The sequence below is a fragment of the Euwallacea similis genome, chromosome 11, assembly GCF_039881205.1.
Source record: "Euwallacea similis isolate ESF13 chromosome 11, ESF131.1, whole genome shotgun sequence".
In the NCBI taxonomy this organism is placed as follows: Eukaryota; Metazoa; Arthropoda; class Insecta; order Coleoptera; family Curculionidae; genus Euwallacea; species Euwallacea similis.
The window spans coordinates 1,710,436-1,729,408 of NC_089619.1; the positions used below are offsets into that span (position 1 = coordinate 1,710,436).

Consider the following 18,973-nt stretch of genomic DNA (forward strand, 5'->3'; position numbering starts at 1 on the left):
AAAGCAAGGTCAAAAAGCTGCTGCGCGATTTTTTCCACGCTTAATGATCACTAGTGAATATGCATTGCTACTTATTCGTAAATAAATAATAGGGGATTAAGCTGGATTATCACGCATGATGCTTAACACCTTATTGACGTGTCGTAATAACGATAATAGCTGTATTTTAAGTCGCCTTTTAATCTAAAACTATCAAATCAATTAAATTTCTTGAGGCAACGTCTAAATTATTACATGCGACCTATCGGTAGTATCACTAACGTAATTGCTAAAATATCTGTTCTAATCCGCATTAGTTACCGTGCGTGCTTCTTTGACTTAAGCAAGATATAATAATATGATAAACTTCTACCTCTTTTGCCAAGATCTACTTTAATAGGCGTTTCTTAGTCACTATCCAAGAATAATCATGATCTACGTGACAATTAGATATCTCGAGACTCACCGTCGCAGTTCTTCCTTCAAGCCTAATTGCTAGTTCCCTTAACTCGGAAACCATGTTCGGTGCGATTTTTCGTCGCACTTATTTGCGTATTTTATTTCAGATGCTAAAAGCGACATGAAAGGCCTTTTTAGACCAGCCACTTCGGCATGTTTACCCGTGTAAGAGATACATTAAACATTAAAGGTAATTAATTCAGAGAACGCGCACTTTTTTCTTCCAGAACACGACATAAACTATCCTGCATTAATTTTCTGTCACAACCTGCAAGAGCGGGATTTATGCGATGCCTCGGGAATTACAATAATTACGAGATAATGCCTCGGTCGTGCCTAACTTTGCGTTATAGGACACGATATACATGTCAATAAATAATTCTTTTAATGCTGGAATTAATATTGATATTGGAGCTAAGGTTCATGAAATTCTTCCTTTGGTTTTCCTAAGGTTAATGCATGCTAGATTAATTAAGCCCCTCATTGTTTAGAACCCAACAACTACTTACGTTGATATGCAAATTTCCCAATGATTTAATTGGCAACAAGCACTCAAATCGTGCACTCCGGCGGACATTAATCCCTAAGTGATCTATGCAGATTTCTCTACATCCATCTTTTATTTCAGCTGCATGTATATCTCATTTCTTCATTTTCCGGCAATTTATTTATACGTTGCAAGTCTCAGATCAGTAAATACCAGGTCAGAGGTGATCCTTATTATAGGCAATGTACCTAACATCGCAATGCAACCATTTACGATGAAAAACTATTCGTGGATTGGGTACTAACTATAAATTTATATCTGGACAGGTTAATGATGTATTTTGTGCCTTGAGCACTACGGATAAGCTTCTGTGAATATTGTATGTTTCACAGGTAATATTCTCCGTATTTTCCTTTAAAAGCGCAAATCGTGATTACTTTGCTTCAAAGGCATAATCAGAACAATGAGCAGAAATGTATAAGTTGGAGGCAGTAAATTACAATAGGTGAAAGATGCTATTTAAACAATGTATTATTTATGGTGACGTTAATATTGTTTTGCATAAGATACTTGGTACTGAAAGCAGTAAATTCTCAGATAACTACATGGGTTTACTAACACTCCTAAACATCAATAAAAATCATAATTAAGTGCAATTTTCTTTGGCATATCTCGAATAGCACCGTGAGTGAGATTCGACAGGATTTATTTAACTAAGTAGATACTCGATATTTAATAAATGTTCGTTTCTAGATGAAGGTATTACGGTTTTTAGATATTTTAACTAAGTAAACTATAAAATTATGCATGGTGTGCTAAATGAAATGATGCCTACATCCTCTTCTCGAATTGTAACCATCGCACAAAATTTTGTATATATGACATTGATAAACGCGAATAGAAAGAAGCCTGTAAGCCTGTAAGTTTAATATCAGAAATTTTAAAGCGCCTTTATGGTAGAAAATGGGACATGTTTACAAGAATTTCCATGCACACTGTCGCTCATATGTAGAGCAACTTTTAAATTCATTTTTTTTTTCCGATAACAACATGAATTTGATATAATTTACTATATTAATTATGAATTAAAATAAAAAAATAAATATATTAATGTGAAGGTTTATTTATTAAATGTTTTCAAACTGTAAATAAAAAACATATTCTAAAAACATTGAGTCTAAAATAGAACAACTAAAACCTTTCTTATATTTTGCCTTACAATTAAATCATTTATTTAGTATCTAGTAGCATATCCCCTATTTTTAATTACTTTCCAACATGTGTTGTTCATAGACTTTAATAATTTTTTTAATATAATCTTCAGATATTAAATTTTGAAGTTTTTCATTTCATTCATAAATCCGCTATATTTATTATTATTTTCTCATAAATTCCTATATTAATTTCATTCCAAACGGTCTCTGTGGGGTTCAGATCTGGCCTATAAGCCGGTCAGATCTTCACATCAACGTTATATACCGTTAATCGCCCTTTAATTAATTTAGAAGTATGCTTCGAGTCGTTATCGCGTTTGAACGTTCAGAGAAGGCTCATATTTTCTTGTGCCCAAGGAAGCATGTGATTTTCCAAAATATTTCTATAAACATATCGATCCATAATAATTATCACTTTTTATTAATGAACCCATGCCAAACTTTCAAACTCCTCCAAACTCTAATAACGCCACCTCCATGTTTAACCGTCGTTTTAGTATATTACATTTCAGATTAAATCTGTTTTGAGTAAAACCTTCTGCAATAATTTCCATTTTCATTTTTGTTTTGTCTGCTTTTCTGATTTCCGGAATTTTATACATTCGATGTGCCTCAATAATGTGTAACTCACCGATATCTCTTTTAACATTAACGCTAGAGCAAAAAGTTAAATATGATAGCATAGAAAACAGTGCTGTCCCTATTTTAAAATGATAGAAAAACATATAGGGTGACTCAACACACCACAGAATTCCTAAATTAGTTCAATAGATGTCCAGAACAGTTTAATTCCTCTTTTGTGCTCTACCTCTGGGCTACGCTATTCTTGTGAACTGCCATAAACATCTTCAACAGTTTTTGAAATAACTCAGAATTACTTTTAATATGGCTAGTAATTGTGCATTATTTTAAGAATAAAATTCAAGTGAGATTTCCAAAACTGTCCTCAATTCAATTGTTTAGACTCTTTGATAATAGTAATAACCTGAAAACAAACAAAATGCGATTTGCGATGAACAAAACAGAGACCGCAGTATACATTAATAAGGAAATTCTGAAACATGCTCTAATATTCAAACCAGTTATCTTATAAATTCACATATCAATCTAACTTAACATACTAAACGTTGGATGCTGGTACCCCCTTTAGAGAATATTTCAAAATTGCATGTTTGCTCTGCTTACTTAATACATATCCAACATCAGTTTCAATGCTTAGAGCACAAACTCTAAAGGATGAAATTGATTAAGTACTTCGGTAACTGTAGCTTGAAGGGAAATTCTTCAGGTATGAATCGCTGCATCGATCTTTGCAGGAAACAGTGGCAAGGGAGTGTGGAGGAAGTTATAAATCTTCAATTTTTATTTCGATATACTTGTATTATATGAGTATCCCCGATGGATACTGTTTAAATTTTTGTGCAAGTAAATTGCAGCTCGGGTGTTTCATAAACATTCCAATAAATTTTCAAGAGATGTAGAGCTCATAAAACAAATATTTAGATTGAATAGAATTAGGCCCGAAATCGTTTTATTTCCAAGATAGAGAGTGTTTGATTCATTTTTATTTAAATATTTAAAAAATGGTTTGGGATACCGATATGACACTAATGACACGCATGTTCTGGAGCAGACAGAATATTTTCACCTACACCAGTGGCGTCCGTGCGGTCATTCAATGGGATGTTTTAAATGAAAAAAATAGGTGGAAATATTCTGCCTACTCCAGAGCATGCACATTTATCCCGTCGTAGCGCGTCATTAGTTTCGTGTCTGTATCCCAAACCGTTTTTTAAATATTCAAAAAATATTTAAAGAAAAAAAAATTAAACACTGTGTATCTTGGAAACGAAGCGATTTCGGACCTAACTCTATTCGATCAAAATATTTCTTTTTATGATCTCTACGTACCCTAAAATTTTGTCAGCATGTTTACGAAACACCCTGTATATTTGTAATTAGACTCCAAATACGCGACAAAACATTTCGCGGTTCTGCGACCCATTTCTCCTACAAAGAATCGAGGTGGGTGTGCTGGTTATTATGCAATACCTCCTGCATATTTTCACCTGATGCAGCATGCAAATCGAAGTGGGTACGACCATCGCGGTACCATCTAGAAATGGATGATCCCGTCAGGAAAATTACCGAGAGAGAGAGGTACACTTTCATTTGTCCCACACAAAAGCCAACTTTAGCCACGATGATGGTATACTGGTATTATTAATAAAGTTCTGAATTGGTTTATGGCTTGTGTTTATGCTAATTAGAAATGAATGAAGTAAACAATCCTTTGTGAGGGTGGAATATGAATTAATATGTTTATTTCGTATAATTAACAGCCCGGTAGGTGTCACAGGGATTCAAAGACTTCGATTTCGAAACGCTAAAACACCCCTTTCATGACCTTGGAGAATTGGCCTCTAAGATATTTCCTGCTAATCTTTTATAATACATAAACAAATAGGAAAATAATGGCAAATCATGTACCAGTTATTGCAGCTTTCGAGAAGATGTAATCTCTAATTAGCACGTATTAAATATAGCGTCTTGAAGAAGCACGACTGAAACCTTTAACCTGTTTGTAGATAAGAAATACCTTTGAGATGATGAAAACTCAATGCAAAACTGGTTAAAAACTTAAAGAACGCTTCTTTAAGAGGTTAGATGCATATTCTATCAGGGACAGGACAAACAGGAACGGTTTGGAATCGTTTAGATTTGCGTAAAAGTAAATTTAATTACCCAATATGATCTAAAATTACTGAGGAATTATACAAAAGGTCTCTTTGAACTCTGGCCCGATTATTTTGCAAAATATTTCATCTTCTATGAAGTCAATTAATTTCGCAGACTTTCAAAAGCTGTCGCTTTGATTGACTTTGGACAATGCCGAATGTTTGTATATGAGAAACGTTTATAAAATTAATTTCTCATAGCTCATTATATTGTAGACGTTCTAGTTTATTAAATCAAATTATCGAGTTCAATACAAAACCACGTAAGTTTATAGCTTTTGCATAATAATTTTGGGAAAGCAGCTACGTTTAAAATACGTTCTTGAAATTGAGTAAGCACAGTGATTTTGATTTGATTTTAATTTTCGATTTGAAGCACATATGGTTTAGAATAGACCATAAAAGGCATGTGGTGATAGTGTTGTACTGGTAAACCAATGTTGAAGTAAGCTTCAAATGCAACTAAAGAGGAGAGCAGTAGAAAAATTCTTAGGGGAATTTTGCGTTTACGCAGAAGTGATTACAATGAATATAAAGTAAGTAATAAAATTACAAAAGTATCAACAGATATCATGCGAATATTTAAATCACTGATTTCAGAAACACCCGAAGTCCATTTTTGGACATATTTAAGTTATACACAGGATGACGCTTAGATAATATAAATCTATCAATTGAGGGTAGAAACAACCATAGGTTAACATCTTAAACGTATTTTATTTGGTTTGACATTGTAGACTGGGTGAAGAAATACCCTTAGTTTAAGACTCAGGTTGTTTCGCACTAAGTAGAGTCCACATGCTGGGGGAATCACGCAAGTCAGATTGAGTGAGGTGTATTATAATTCAGTCAGGTATTCCTAAATATCATGTAAATATAGAGACGAATAATTCTTTAGCTTATTTCATGACTAAAAGTTGATTTAACATAGGTCCGCGAACGCTTTGTTACCTATTTACAGAGTCTCCAAATTTTAAAAAATCAGTTTTTTCTTTATAGCTTCCGCAGCTTTTGAGATATTTAACTAAAATTTAGAATATAGTTTACATTGTAGGATTAATATCATTAGACGTATTAAATGATTCTGATAATCTACAGGGTGATATTTTTTCATGGGTCATGCCCTCTTTTTTCCCCCTAAACTGAAAATATAACTTTTTTGTCTCTTGAATTTTCGTCGTGCCTTGCTTCGTTTACGGAATAAAAAATAAAAACCATTTTATTGCATGTCCATTTATCATACAAAAACACCACTGGGCTGAATAATTTTAATCTAGTTAGGGCCAAATCAGCTCTTTATTACCACAAACAACCTTACGAAATTTAAAAAAATTTGGTTAAAAGATATTTGAATTATTTTTCATAAACCGTTATTTAAAAAAAAATTTTAACACTGTATTTTGGAAACAATACATTTCTGAATCTATGTTTGTAGGTAGCTTTTTCATAAAGTGACCTGGCAAATCACCCCCTTAAATATTGCTGAATCTTTTTAAAACACCCTGTATAAGAGGACCGGAATTACCTGCCCCAGGAGAACTAATATTTCTTTGATCGATGTGCAAGCGGCTTTATAAATAAATAAATACATATTTTTAAATTATAAAAAAATAATTCTACTGTCCTAAATCATACCTTTCTAAGGAAAAAAGTTTGCCCAATTATATGTAATATTTTTCGAAAAAAATTTTGAAAACATAACTATTTTCAGACGTTCACACTAGGCTACGCCCTTAAACACTTCTCTCATGATACGTCTCTGACATTCGCATGAAAGATAATACCGAGAAAACACTGACTACGTTGCAACCCACAACCCAACCAAATAATCTCCCATTCATTAAAATAGTACACACATAATTTATCGTATGTAAATAAAAATTTTACGAATAATGAGTCGTTACAATCGATTAGCCAACCAGTTGTAGGTACGGGGTTTATTGAATATATCTCTATTAGAAATATAAATACTATTGTTGGACAAAACGTCAAGTGGGCGTCTCAAATAACAATAAAAATCAGTTCGATTTATATACAGGGCGACATCCTCTAAAGTCCGTCTTACAAAACGAACATTTGAAGGTCCGCGCAATGTTTGATACGGAACTCAAGACCACTCTATAAGGCTCAATTTATTATCGTAACGTATGTGGTCATGTAGGTAGCCCATTACGATACGAATATCTCAAAAGGGACAGGAGAGTAAATAAAGTCTAATAAACGTTTGTCGTTTAACGTTTATATATCTGTAAAACTAGAATTTAATAAATTATTTGACTCGACTCCCACAGTGCAGTGCCATTTTGAGTTTTAATCGCAGGGTCACTATAGAAATCTATATTGACCCTCACCCCTAAGGGCATTGGGAATTGATATTCAACAATAAAAAGGAACTATTATTTTTGCCCATTCCTGAATGAAATCGAGAGAGCAGTTTTATGATGACTTAGCAATATGCATATCATGGGCAAACAACTTGCATATTTTCCCATCGGATTCCCTGCATATGGTTTTAACATAAAGATTCCCAAATTTCTTTGAAATTCCTAACCCGAAGTATATTTTCGTAATTATTTTCAGGATGTAAGTCTCACTTGACACCATCATAAATTTGCGGTTATTCTAATGTGATAATTGATAACTGAAACAGGAATAATGAAGATTTTCTTTTATTTGATCTGTGATTCAGGTAAAACGACCATTATTATGAATGAATGGGTGGTTTGAGGTTGTTATATTTAGAAATGCAAATTTTAGTTAGTTTTGAAGAATGAATGACTTAAAAGAATTATTAAGGTTGTATTGATGGATCAATGGGAAACGTTCTAAACTATTAAAGGTAGAGAAAAATTTATGTGGAAAAATGAAACACATTGAAAATTCCTTCATCTTTGAAATTTGAACTAAAATTGAAATTTTTGAAAAAGAAACTCTTTTGGAAATTTCATAAGCTCTTACTTTGGAATAATCCCTAAATAGATAGACATCAGGGAGATTCCCTATTTTGAAACTAGGATAAAGATTTAAATAGATATTAAGATAGGTAATGTGGACCATAAGTTTCCCGCTATAAAATTGAATTTTTTGAAACTAACTCGATATACAAACCATTCAAAATTCTTAAATATATCTGAATGTGACTCCTCCAAAATGCTGTCAAAACGTCCAAAAGTTCCTATGTTGAAGGAGTTTTCGAGGCATTCATACGGAAATTTCGTATTAAGGAAAAGTCTCCATCAATAATTTTCCTGTTAAGAAATTTAATTTTTGGAAACTAATTCTATAGAATTGAACACATCCAAAACTTCCCTTAAAAGCCTTAGGATTCTAGTGAAAACTGAAATTCCTGAAAATATGATCTTAAGCAGTGCTTTAAAATCCTCCAAAAATACCTATTTTTCATGAAAATTCAACTGATTTGCATCCATCTCGTCTCCAAGCTAAATATTCCAATTTTTCATTTAAGCTGGTAACTTGTTAACACGTGATTTAATGTGTAAATTACTATGCAGTATCGCCTGATTTGGCTGAAATGATAATTTGTCTAAATTGTTGCTTGCGGTAATAAGCATATTATGAATAATTCGCAAGTCTTCAAATTCCTTCTTGGACGTCACACCGTGACGTTGTTTTTTAGAATCGGTTATAATTAATTTCTGATTTAATAGTAATCATTATCGTCAATGTAACCATGTAAGTATCTTGAAGAAACTTTCTATGCACCTTTAAGAACACCAAACCAGCAATGCCGCAGTACAAATCAAATGCCAATTTTTAAAAAAAACATAAGAGCATTTTTCCTTTTAATTTGAAGCCTGTACCATCTTGAAGGTTTTAGGACATAGGATTTAAAGGATACTGGTGATTTTACAGCGATGGATAAAGAGGAGTTTGGTTCTTCAAATGAGGATACCGCCGCCCATACTCAAAGATTTGGTACTCTTAAATGGCATATTAAAAAATATATATAGAAAAATCTATACTTCATACCACCTAGTGTACCCAAGCGAGTTTTAAAAGAATATTTCACGGTGCAGATCGTACCACAACACTGTAGGAAATTACAGGACTGGCACCTTTACAAATAAAATTAGTTATGGTTGGACGCTTCAGTGCCTTTTAGGCTTGTGGGCGGCCACACTTAGTAAACAATGGTGGAATCATGATTTAATGGTACTCTTATAACGTTTTTGATAGAATGATGAATATGGGCTTTCGAAATGGGTCTGGTCGTGTTGCCGGTTTTTATCTCAAATACAACCTAGATAGACACAATGGCATCCTTAAGGTTTCGTGGATGTCGGACAACAATGTAGAATTTGACTCGAGATGCTAAGGAAGTAGTGGAAGCAACCACATGGAAAGATTAAAGGTGTGACTATTGATGTTGGCCAATTAGTAGTACCACTTTTTCCTGTTTTTGAAAAATAAACTGAAATAGGCTTGAGCTTGACGACGAACAAATCCATCCTTCTAATGTCATTTGGTCAAAACGATTACCGCCGAGCTTTTTAGATTATTAACTTTTGCTAAAAAACATGAAGTAGGAACTTTTCAAAGTCTTCAAGCGCTCGTTGGAGAATTCCTATCATCCAGACGGAATTTAATAATTCTCAATCCTAACCAGCTCAAAAACCTGAGTAATTCCGGTTTAAAGGCTCATTTGCCTATATTCTCTGCTATTTCCTATATTGAAAGATCAGCTCTGTGATCAAGGAAAAACAAAGCTCAACTCACCCTGTAAGGGGCAACGGACTGTAGAATAGCAGAAATCAGCGCGAACAAACCAGGGCCAGCTCTGTACCACACCCCTTCACCCAGATTCGTGACGTCATTGATGCGGTAATAGTTATGACGTCACTTGCAGGCCGGAATGTGGGCCAAACTGGCAGCAAAACTTTAAGGGGTCATGGCACGAACTTGTCCCAACTGTGAGCTTTATGGCGTACAGGACCAGATTAAGGCTACAGCCACCATTTGCACGAGTATTTTGTCTTTCATGTGGTGTAGTTAACTTTTAATTTATAGAAGAAGAATGCATAAAGTTCTATACTCTGTGTTAAATTTATGTTGCAAAAGAAGCTACAACTAGAATCGACAAAATTTGAAAAAATCGACTGTGGCTGATTAGGAGCTTTCATTTTCAATTCACTTCGACGAATTTTTCGACGTATCATACCACTGTGGGAAATTTGGAAATACTCTGAATGGATACCCAAACCTCAAACCTAAAGTTTATCAGAACCCCTAAAGAGTCTTTCGACAATATGGTTTGCAAAAGGGAGACTGGGCTTAACAAGGAAAAAGCCACAATGAAAGGGAAATAAGTATAGTAAATATGAACAGTGAGCGGAAGAGTCCTTACCAGCTCTAATTCTCTAACATCTCAATTCTAGATCAACTTTCCTTGCCACTTTCAATCGAGACAATTACAACAACCTACTAACTCAAGAAGACTCAATTAAAGCCTTCTCCCCACTGAATTTCATAAAAGCACATCCCCCACACTAACAATAAGACATACATCGACCCTAAATGGGTCTCTGTGTCCAATAGTGGGCTTACTAGAGAACTCAAGGGGGCATCCCCAAAGCTCTGCTCTAATTTGCATTTATAGTGACGTAATGAATTGACAGATTTACGAGTTTTACTGCTGCGACTTATGGAGAATTGCTGTAAAGCCATTATTGCAGTGGGCGATTGTATTATTTCGTGTTTGCAGGGGAAATGATGGGTCTCCATGGACTAAAATGATAATATTTTAATGTGAGATTTGAGTTATCCGCATATAAACCGTTAACGTTTTTAAAATGTAAATAACTGAAGTATGAAGTTTTGTAAAAAAACTGTTATTAGGGAGTAAAGGAACAGAAAACTGCGTTGATGAAAAACTCTTATATTCCCAATCGGTTCAGATAGGGTTACTTTCAAATTGCCGAAAAGTGCTCATGAGATCGATTCATGTTAACTTCGGCAGAAATTGCCGATGAATTCTTCCAATTCAAATTACTTCTAAATTTTCCAATTCAGCTCGTCCCAGATTGCTTCCAAATTCTCTAAAAATTTTTGTTCAAATCATTCAGTTCAGTGCATGGTATCTCAGAGTCTCCAACTCCAGTTAAGATGTAAAGATCAATAGATAGCATGTCGGCTGATTCACGAAGCATCTTGTTCAGGTAGATCTGAGACATGTAGAGAGAAAAAAAGTCCACATTAGGGTGTAGGAGGTGTAATTATGGGAAGATCTATTAAACCGATCTTGCAATGTTCACTGTGTGAAATGACGATGACCAGTTGACTGATACCTACATAATAATAAAAATGTCTAACGCTTTAAGAATATAAAACATTAAAACGAAAAATGAATATTTAGATGAAATTACAAAAGGAACAAAGCAAAGGAGCATTAATCCATATTGAGTAGGTGATGTAAGGGTATATACCATATGTAGGAGAAATGACGTAAACACAGCTACATGAAGGCAATAAATATAAGAACTACAAATGAAAATGGAATCTGAATTGGGGAAATTGATTGTTTAGGGGAAAATGGAATATGTATTTACAGAAATCGTCAACTGAAATTCCAAATTTTAAAATGGTCGCTGAATGAACCCAAAGACGATATGAAATAGTTTCTAGAAGAAGAGTTTCTGGAAATTCCTAGCTAACTTAAATGAACGTATTTAGTAAAAAACAACTTTACAATATGCTTATCTGAAGGGTTTCTAAATAAATAATCTGTTGGTCACTCGTTTTCCCTCAGTGCAAAATGAGGATCTGCCTCTAAAAAAATTATGGTAAAATTATGATAAAATAAAAGTTACTGATAAATTTGTTTTTTTTTTTAGTTTAACACAGTAAATGTTGATAAAGTCAAAATCATTATCAATTTCTACATTCTACTGATATGTTCATGAAAGACTTTTGGAAACTGACACTTGGATGGCAATCTTTCGTTTAAAAAGACATCCTTAGTAGAACCAGATGGCTTAGCAACCCTCAAAAATCTAATTTACGCTAAAATCGCAAGACACTTGCACAAAATTTGGCTCCAATTTGTGGAAAATTATGTTTTTTATTAATAAATAATTAATGAATTCGTGACATTTTTAGGCCCTTTGACATATTCTTGTTCTGTCCAAAATCTCATTCTTGGCTCAATCCGTGGGTGTACCCGCCATAGGTAAACCGAAGGTTTGAGTGAATCGTATTAAGCACGTGTCATGGCTGAAAAGCACTTCGTGTAATCACCCCGTGGCATCGCATCGATCCGAGTGATCCAGGGAAACTCGACGACGGCCGGCGTCGCGTGGAACAAACCTAGCGTCGCTGCACCATGACGTCACGGAAACAAGTGACGTCACACGTCGCCGCGACGCGATGGCTTGCCGTTTATAATGAACGGAAAGTTGTGGCAGGGGAACAAAGTGCCGGCAGATCGAACAGCGATCGGTCGAATACTGCCGGACGCAACACGAGACGCGATTTGTCCGCGATTCGGGAAAAGAAAGAGAAATTTTCAGTTTTTGTGACTTAAACTCGACTTCATGCCATTGGTGCTATCACCCAGAAGTTTCTACTAATATGTGATTGTTGGCATATGTCGTGAAAGTGCTTGGCTTTCTGAAGAGGCTCTTTCTTCGAAACTCTTGGTGATGTGAACGGACTTTGGAGCAACGCAACTGAGCTTCCACTTGGAGACTGTCGAATCTATAGTGCGAAATTTACAGTGATATTACAACCGAGTACCTGGACCAAGCCTTAAAAACGTCCAACGATTTACCCACTTGTTGATCAGAGAGCTTAAGCGCACCCAAAACTAGCATAAGTGTAATATAAGCTGTTTTTCGTGCAGAATCTCAGAAACTGACCATCTTGCTGAATGTTGTTAGTGTTTCCATTCGAAGTGGATTCTCCCTCCGAAACTCAACTGGAAACTGAAGCTTCGCCCTGTTCACCAGGTGACTTGTAGTAGCTGTCGCACCTAGATCTGTCTCGTAGTACTCCAAATGTTATTGTCGTTTGTTGTTGATTGTTGCATGTGGCATCAGTAGGATGCGCCTATCGGGAGATGCGTCTACGGCCTTCCGCTTCGTTTCGTCACCCGGAGGGCTTCTTCAGGGCTGGCCGGACGCCCTGTAACGGTACTGCAGCCCCCGCGCCAGCGCACACTACAGAACCTACAGATTCGAACAATAATTCGCCAGGATTCGGCTACAATAAGTGTATGTACACATTTTTTCGGTGGATAGAGCTTTGGGGAATTTAACGCTTCTTTTACTACTAATCAAAGGTTTTGACTTCGTAGAGATTGATTACTTGGTTCAATTACTTTGCGTGTTTATAAAGAAAGTAGGCATTTTTAGATAGTATCTCCTCAGCAAAAAGGCGATATTTTATATCAGAAAGAACTTTCTTAAGTCTAGGAAAAAATATTTTAAACTAAAAAAATTTTACATGTTCTTCGTAAAGTGGTTTTTCTACCAAACAGTCGTTCAAATTGCGCGGGAGCATCACATTTGTTTTCATAATTAATTTTTACATATTTTTCAATAATGGTAAAAATCTGATTTCGAAAATTAATGTCACTTTCTTCTCATAACTTTTGATGAAATATGAATTAATAACGACCCTCTTTGGTCTGATGTGCAAACGGGGAATTCAACTCTATTCCTTCAGCAATTGAATTCGAACCCCCTTGACCTGATGGTTTTGCTTTCTATAAATGGTGATATTGATAATGTTGCAGTTCTCGGAAAAAATAGATTTTAGGGAAATTTATGTAATTCAGGAATAATTGTTCACTAGTATTAGAATATTCGTGGTTTGATCCATATAACAGGCCTCTGGAAGTTAATTTTCGGTTCCATAGTAACAAATGTTATATACACAATTAACGATTGTCTGAATTCTCTTAAACCGCATGTACTCGTAATTGTTTCGAATCAAAAATAAGTCGAATTAGCTGGTGGCCGTCCATAAAGGTTCATTTTTCATCAAATGAATTTTTTGCATTAAAACTGACTGGGCACCTATTTGAAAATCCAAAGCGTAAATTTTGAAAATTCATAAATCTTTCAAAAGTCCTGAGGCGATTTGATACATGATTTATTTTCACATTTTGCTGTACGGAGTAGAAATCATAAAGAAATGGGAGAAATTTGAATTTGTTCAAGATGTGTTCCACATCTATAGAACTATTACGTGTAACTATTGTTTTTGCTGGTCCCGTTTATTAAGTGATATGCGAAATAAAGACACCTGTCCGGCAAGTGGATTGTAAAATAGGATCCGATTAGTCACTCGTTTCGATAATGAAAGTTAGAAACACAATCATATTGTTTAAGTGTTACGGAGACGTTATCGAAGACGTTATCGAAAACGTTTATTTCATAGAAGTACATTCCTAGATATTTCATAAAAGCCCTTCCATTAAACGCTTTGTAATGCCCATTAACACTCGCTTTAGTACTCGCTCATGCACCAACGCCTGAGGCAAAAATGGACCTTTTAATCAACGAGTATCCAACTAAACTCACAATCCGTTATCTAAGCAAGTTAATCAATATTCATATAGAGACATTAATTACAGTAAATTTAAACGTCATATTTAAAAATAACAGCCATAATAAACGATATTATCTTAATATTATTAGATCAACCTGTTGAATATTCATAGAATTCGTGTGGGAGCTTCTAGTTTGGGTTTATATGTAAGTGTAACACGGCTTATGCAGTGTTAATTAGTAATTAGAAGTGAAGCTCATGGAAATTTGAGTGTATTTTAGATTAGGTTCTTGATCTTTCTACTGAAAAGAAGGTAAGGAGATGAAGAAGATAATTTCTTTCTAGATATTCGTTTCCACTTAGTGCACTCGCTATAAGCTATTGAGGAAGGCGCCTCATTGCAGAGATACAGGAAATTTAAATATTTTACGACCTTTTACATGAAATAGGTGACACTGTAATATCCTGAGAGGTTGATTAGTTCATTTGATTACTGCGAATTAAACGGATGCTATCCATAATTTATTTGAAAAAGTTAAAAATAATATCAGAATAATGGCCATATAAATTAAGAAAAACAACTCTATAGTCACCGATTTTTAAGAACCTCATATGTCGATTTCTAAGCAGTTGAAACCAAACAACTAATAAAAGATCGAAAAAATCATGACCACAGACGTTTCGGCGTAAAGACGAAAACGAGAAATTCAAATTCGAATCGTTTTGCATAATTTTATACGTCTGCAGAGGTTAGTGCTACATAATACCGTCCTTGTAATATTTCTTCTCTAATTAATAGCTTTAGATACCTTAGTTTTCACCTAAAAATCAACGAACAACCTTGGAACGAACCGTAAATTTATAACATTTTTTCGAGACCACTGTGTTGAAATAAATTGTTTTGGATTAACGTCGAGACCACGCTTTAACTTTACAATTTTGCAAAGGAATTTCGTCCAATATGGCAGTTTAATTATGAAGAAACTAGGGGAAGCGCGGCCTTGCCTACCACGAGCTGAAAAACCCATTCAGGCTAACGCTAGAACGTGACGTAAAAACGAGGAAAACAAATACCCACTCGTGTGTGTAAAATCGAGAATGTAGTACTACAATACCGCACATGAAAGGGCTTTATAAATTCTTAAACATCCAGGGATTAGTTACTCCTACACCACGTTTTCTATCACAAAGTCCATTGTATATTCCTAAAAAAAGTTGCTGCCCACAAAGAAAATCCCGACATAAAAATGAGCGAACGCTCCCAAGAGTAAACCCCGATAACGAAAAGCTGAACTCACGTGAACGTAACCCTCTGACGTCACCAGGATTTATCAATTTTCCTGAATGTTTCGAAAATATCCCGTCGTAGTGCCTACGTGAAAACAGTTTTACTGTGATAGAGTCCGCGTGTCTCCCGATTTATCCCGTGACGTAGACGCCGTGGATAAGGGATGCTGCGTTAAAGGAGAACATATCCATGCTCTCCAGCCGGGTGGGTAGTCTGGATATTTTTAACCTCCCTACGTCATTGCGATTTATTTTGTCACTAAACGGTCCTTATTAAAACAGGCCCATAAATAACATTAATTTGAAATTATTACGGCAGGAAGCACAATTTCATTGGGAAGCATTAGTTTTATTGGCGCGTTTTGAAAAAATCTCTCTAAGCAAACACATAAAATGAAATTCTACATCAGGTAATTACATATAACACTGCCAATTAATTCGTAATTTACTGCTAGCAAAAGGTACGGTAACGATACAATTTATTAAGATTCTTCAGTTCGACACCTGCGTAGGGAAATTTTTCAATTACACAGTTTACCACCGGAGGATTTGGTAATTATTAATATTCAGGTTTTAATAAATCGATGAAGAAATCGCGCAATCGGCTGGTTCACCAACGAGAATCTGCAGGTGACTTAGGTAATTATTTAGTATCATAAGTTGCTTAAGTAAATGATTTATGCATATATTTGCAGTATAATAATAAGTCGTGAGCACGTGTTATTGCTTCTGTTGTTGCTCAAATTTTGGAATAAACATCGTGAAATATAGAGTCGAAACTTCAATAGAGCTGATTTTAATATTATTTCATATTATAGTTAATACAAGTATATACAGGGTGGCCCATTTAAAACAGTCCACCTGAAATATGTTAATGGAATTTTTTTCTTCGGAAAACCCTGAGACCCGTCAATTTTACTGTTAAGGAGAACGTTTTTAGATCATAAATTGGTAGGTGCAGATGCATCCCTCTAAAGGGGGTGGTAACCCCTTCAAGAATCTTAAACATCACGGGATCCAGGTGGCACGTCAAATCAAAGGTATTTCAATTCTCTTTGCAAGTATGCTGAAATTTTTTCGCACAGCCTTTAAATATTATTTAAAAAAAAACCGTTTATCGTAACACCTACAAATTTATGGTCCAAAAACGTCCTTCTTAAAAGTAAAATTGACGTGTCTCGGGATTGTCCGAAAAAAAAATCCATTGAAGATATTTCAGACGTACTGTTTTAAATGGGCCACCCTGTATATTGTAGTTTAATGGGAAAAAACATTACAACAATTAGTTGAGTGCATTAGGAAGCAAAAAGATTTTGATCTCAGAAAGTCTGGCATTCTGGGCGTAATTTTTAATCACCGCCCTCGTCCTCCAAGAAAAACCGCCGCCCTGGGCCGTTGCGCAACGTCGTCCCCCTTCATAAGGCTGATACCGGATTTTGGTTAAATGACGCTATGTATTACTAAAAAATTTGAAAATGCATACACGTTAGTTTCAATGACAAAAGGCAACCCCATCTCTACCACTGACCATCGCACCATTGAGTAATTTTTTCTCTTGTCCCGGGTGGGGGGGGGGGGGGGGGGGGGGGTATTAAGATTCACATTAAAAAACGATCTTTTGGGGATCCGGGTAAATAAACCAGAGTCAAGATCCAGACCAATATAATCTTGATTTGTCGATTTCTGAAGAATGTTTCTGCATCCTGGTCGAGCTTTAAACTCCTTTCACTTCTGCAGACAGTTCATAGGGCCGCTTGACTGTCGGAGTAGGTGTAAATCTCCCACTCCGCTCACTGACTGACTTCCGCTACCTCAAGTATACTCAATAAATGTTTGATTTAAATATTAATACGTATGTCATACCGAGTGTTCTGAAATTCACATATACGTGTGATGCTGTATTTTCTTGAATTGTGAATGTGAGTTTACTCGTAGTTTCGTCTATACTGGCTTCGCTTTTGGAAGGTGACAAACTCCGTTTATGGACAATTATAAGTTTTATGTATTTTTTAAGTTTGTATCTTTGTTTTGTGGAAAAACTGACATCGTAAAAATATTTTCGACCTGATATGACTTCCGGTTAAACTGGAAACCGACCCTTATTTAATTTTTTTTAAATGGACCGGGGCAGTTTTTTTAGTGAAAATGGATTTTTTGTCAAAAATGAACCTAAGTTTCATAATTCAACATAGTACCGATTCTCAACTATTTTTTATTTATTTTGATGTTTACGACTTTTTCGACACTTGTAGAGCTTTACTAAAACTCAATTATCTACAAAGTTGTTTTACGTAAATTGATGAAATGAATTTTAAATTACTGGAAAATTAACACATTTATAAACAATTAAAGAATTAAGTAAATATCTCAACATTTTTTGAAAAAAATTGAAATTTAGAAATTTTAAATTCAAAAAGTAAATTTTTTCAAATAGTACCCTACAATTATTTTTGCACCATTGATTGGTGGAAAGAAAACGAATAAATACGATATACATCAAAAGTATAAAAAATTAATACTTTTTAAGTAAATTGAAAAAAACTAGAAACTACTTTAAACTGCGCAGGTAATAGATACATCAGCGTATCTTTACACGATCAAGTTGCAAGATGTTTATTTTGAATATTTATTTTATTTTATTTATGTCAAGTTTTTTCCACAAAGCAAAAATGCAAACTTCAAAAATACATTAAACTTGTAATTTTCCATATATGGAGTTTGTGACCACCCAAAAGCGAAGCGTGTAATTTTATTAAATAAATATGCTATTATAGTAAAGCTTCAGCTTGCAACAAGTAATTATTTTATTGCCTAATACGCTGCTATATTGCCTCCTGTTAATCCATCTTCAAATGGTGTCAAAAACGCATTTTGAATAACGCACCGTTTTTACGATGTTATAGTGCTGCATAGAATGCAGAATATAATGGAAAACCTTCAATTCAACGCGAGCTAAAGTGCATAAAAAATGCAATCGTTTCTCAATTAGCACCACGAGATCTGTATTCAACATGTTCCAGTCACATGGACCAAGTCGCCTGATTCATTGTCTTGAAAGGAAACAGAATATTCCTGCCATGTATTATCTAAGGTACACTATATACCACTTCACAACCTATCTTATACATGTACATCACAATTCTTTAGTGCCCGTATAAATAGGCCTGTAAACAGAAATAAATTTATACATATCGCGTAGGTTTAGTCATTTGATGTTATAAATAAAGTAATTCTTACTCCGACGTCACGAAAATACATCCACGTGATCGTGGGTAGCCCAAAGATATACCATTTATTTA

The 18,973-nt window shown here is 34.8% G+C and overlaps 1 protein-coding gene across 6 annotated transcripts in view; it reads left to right on the plus strand.

Annotated features, from left to right (window-relative positions):
- The first annotated feature begins 12,289 nt into the window (after window positions 1-12,289).
- Window positions 12,290-18,973, plus strand: part of Hr38 (Hormone receptor-like in 38) — a 72,577-nt gene continuing 65,893 nt past the window's right edge. For 4 of the 6 annotated variants that reach the window (XM_066395190.1, XM_066395192.1, XM_066395193.1 and 1 more), the window contains exons 1-2: window positions 12,290-12,841; window positions 12,932-13,105. In XM_066395190.1, coding sequence (XP_066251287.1) covers window positions 12,763-12,841; window positions 12,932-13,105 — 253 coding nt within the window. In that variant the 5' untranslated portion in view covers window positions 12,290-12,762. The remainder of the gene's footprint in view (window positions 12,842-12,931; window positions 13,106-18,973) is intronic. The other 2 variants (XM_066395191.1, XM_066395195.1) reach the window with 2 other exon arrangements.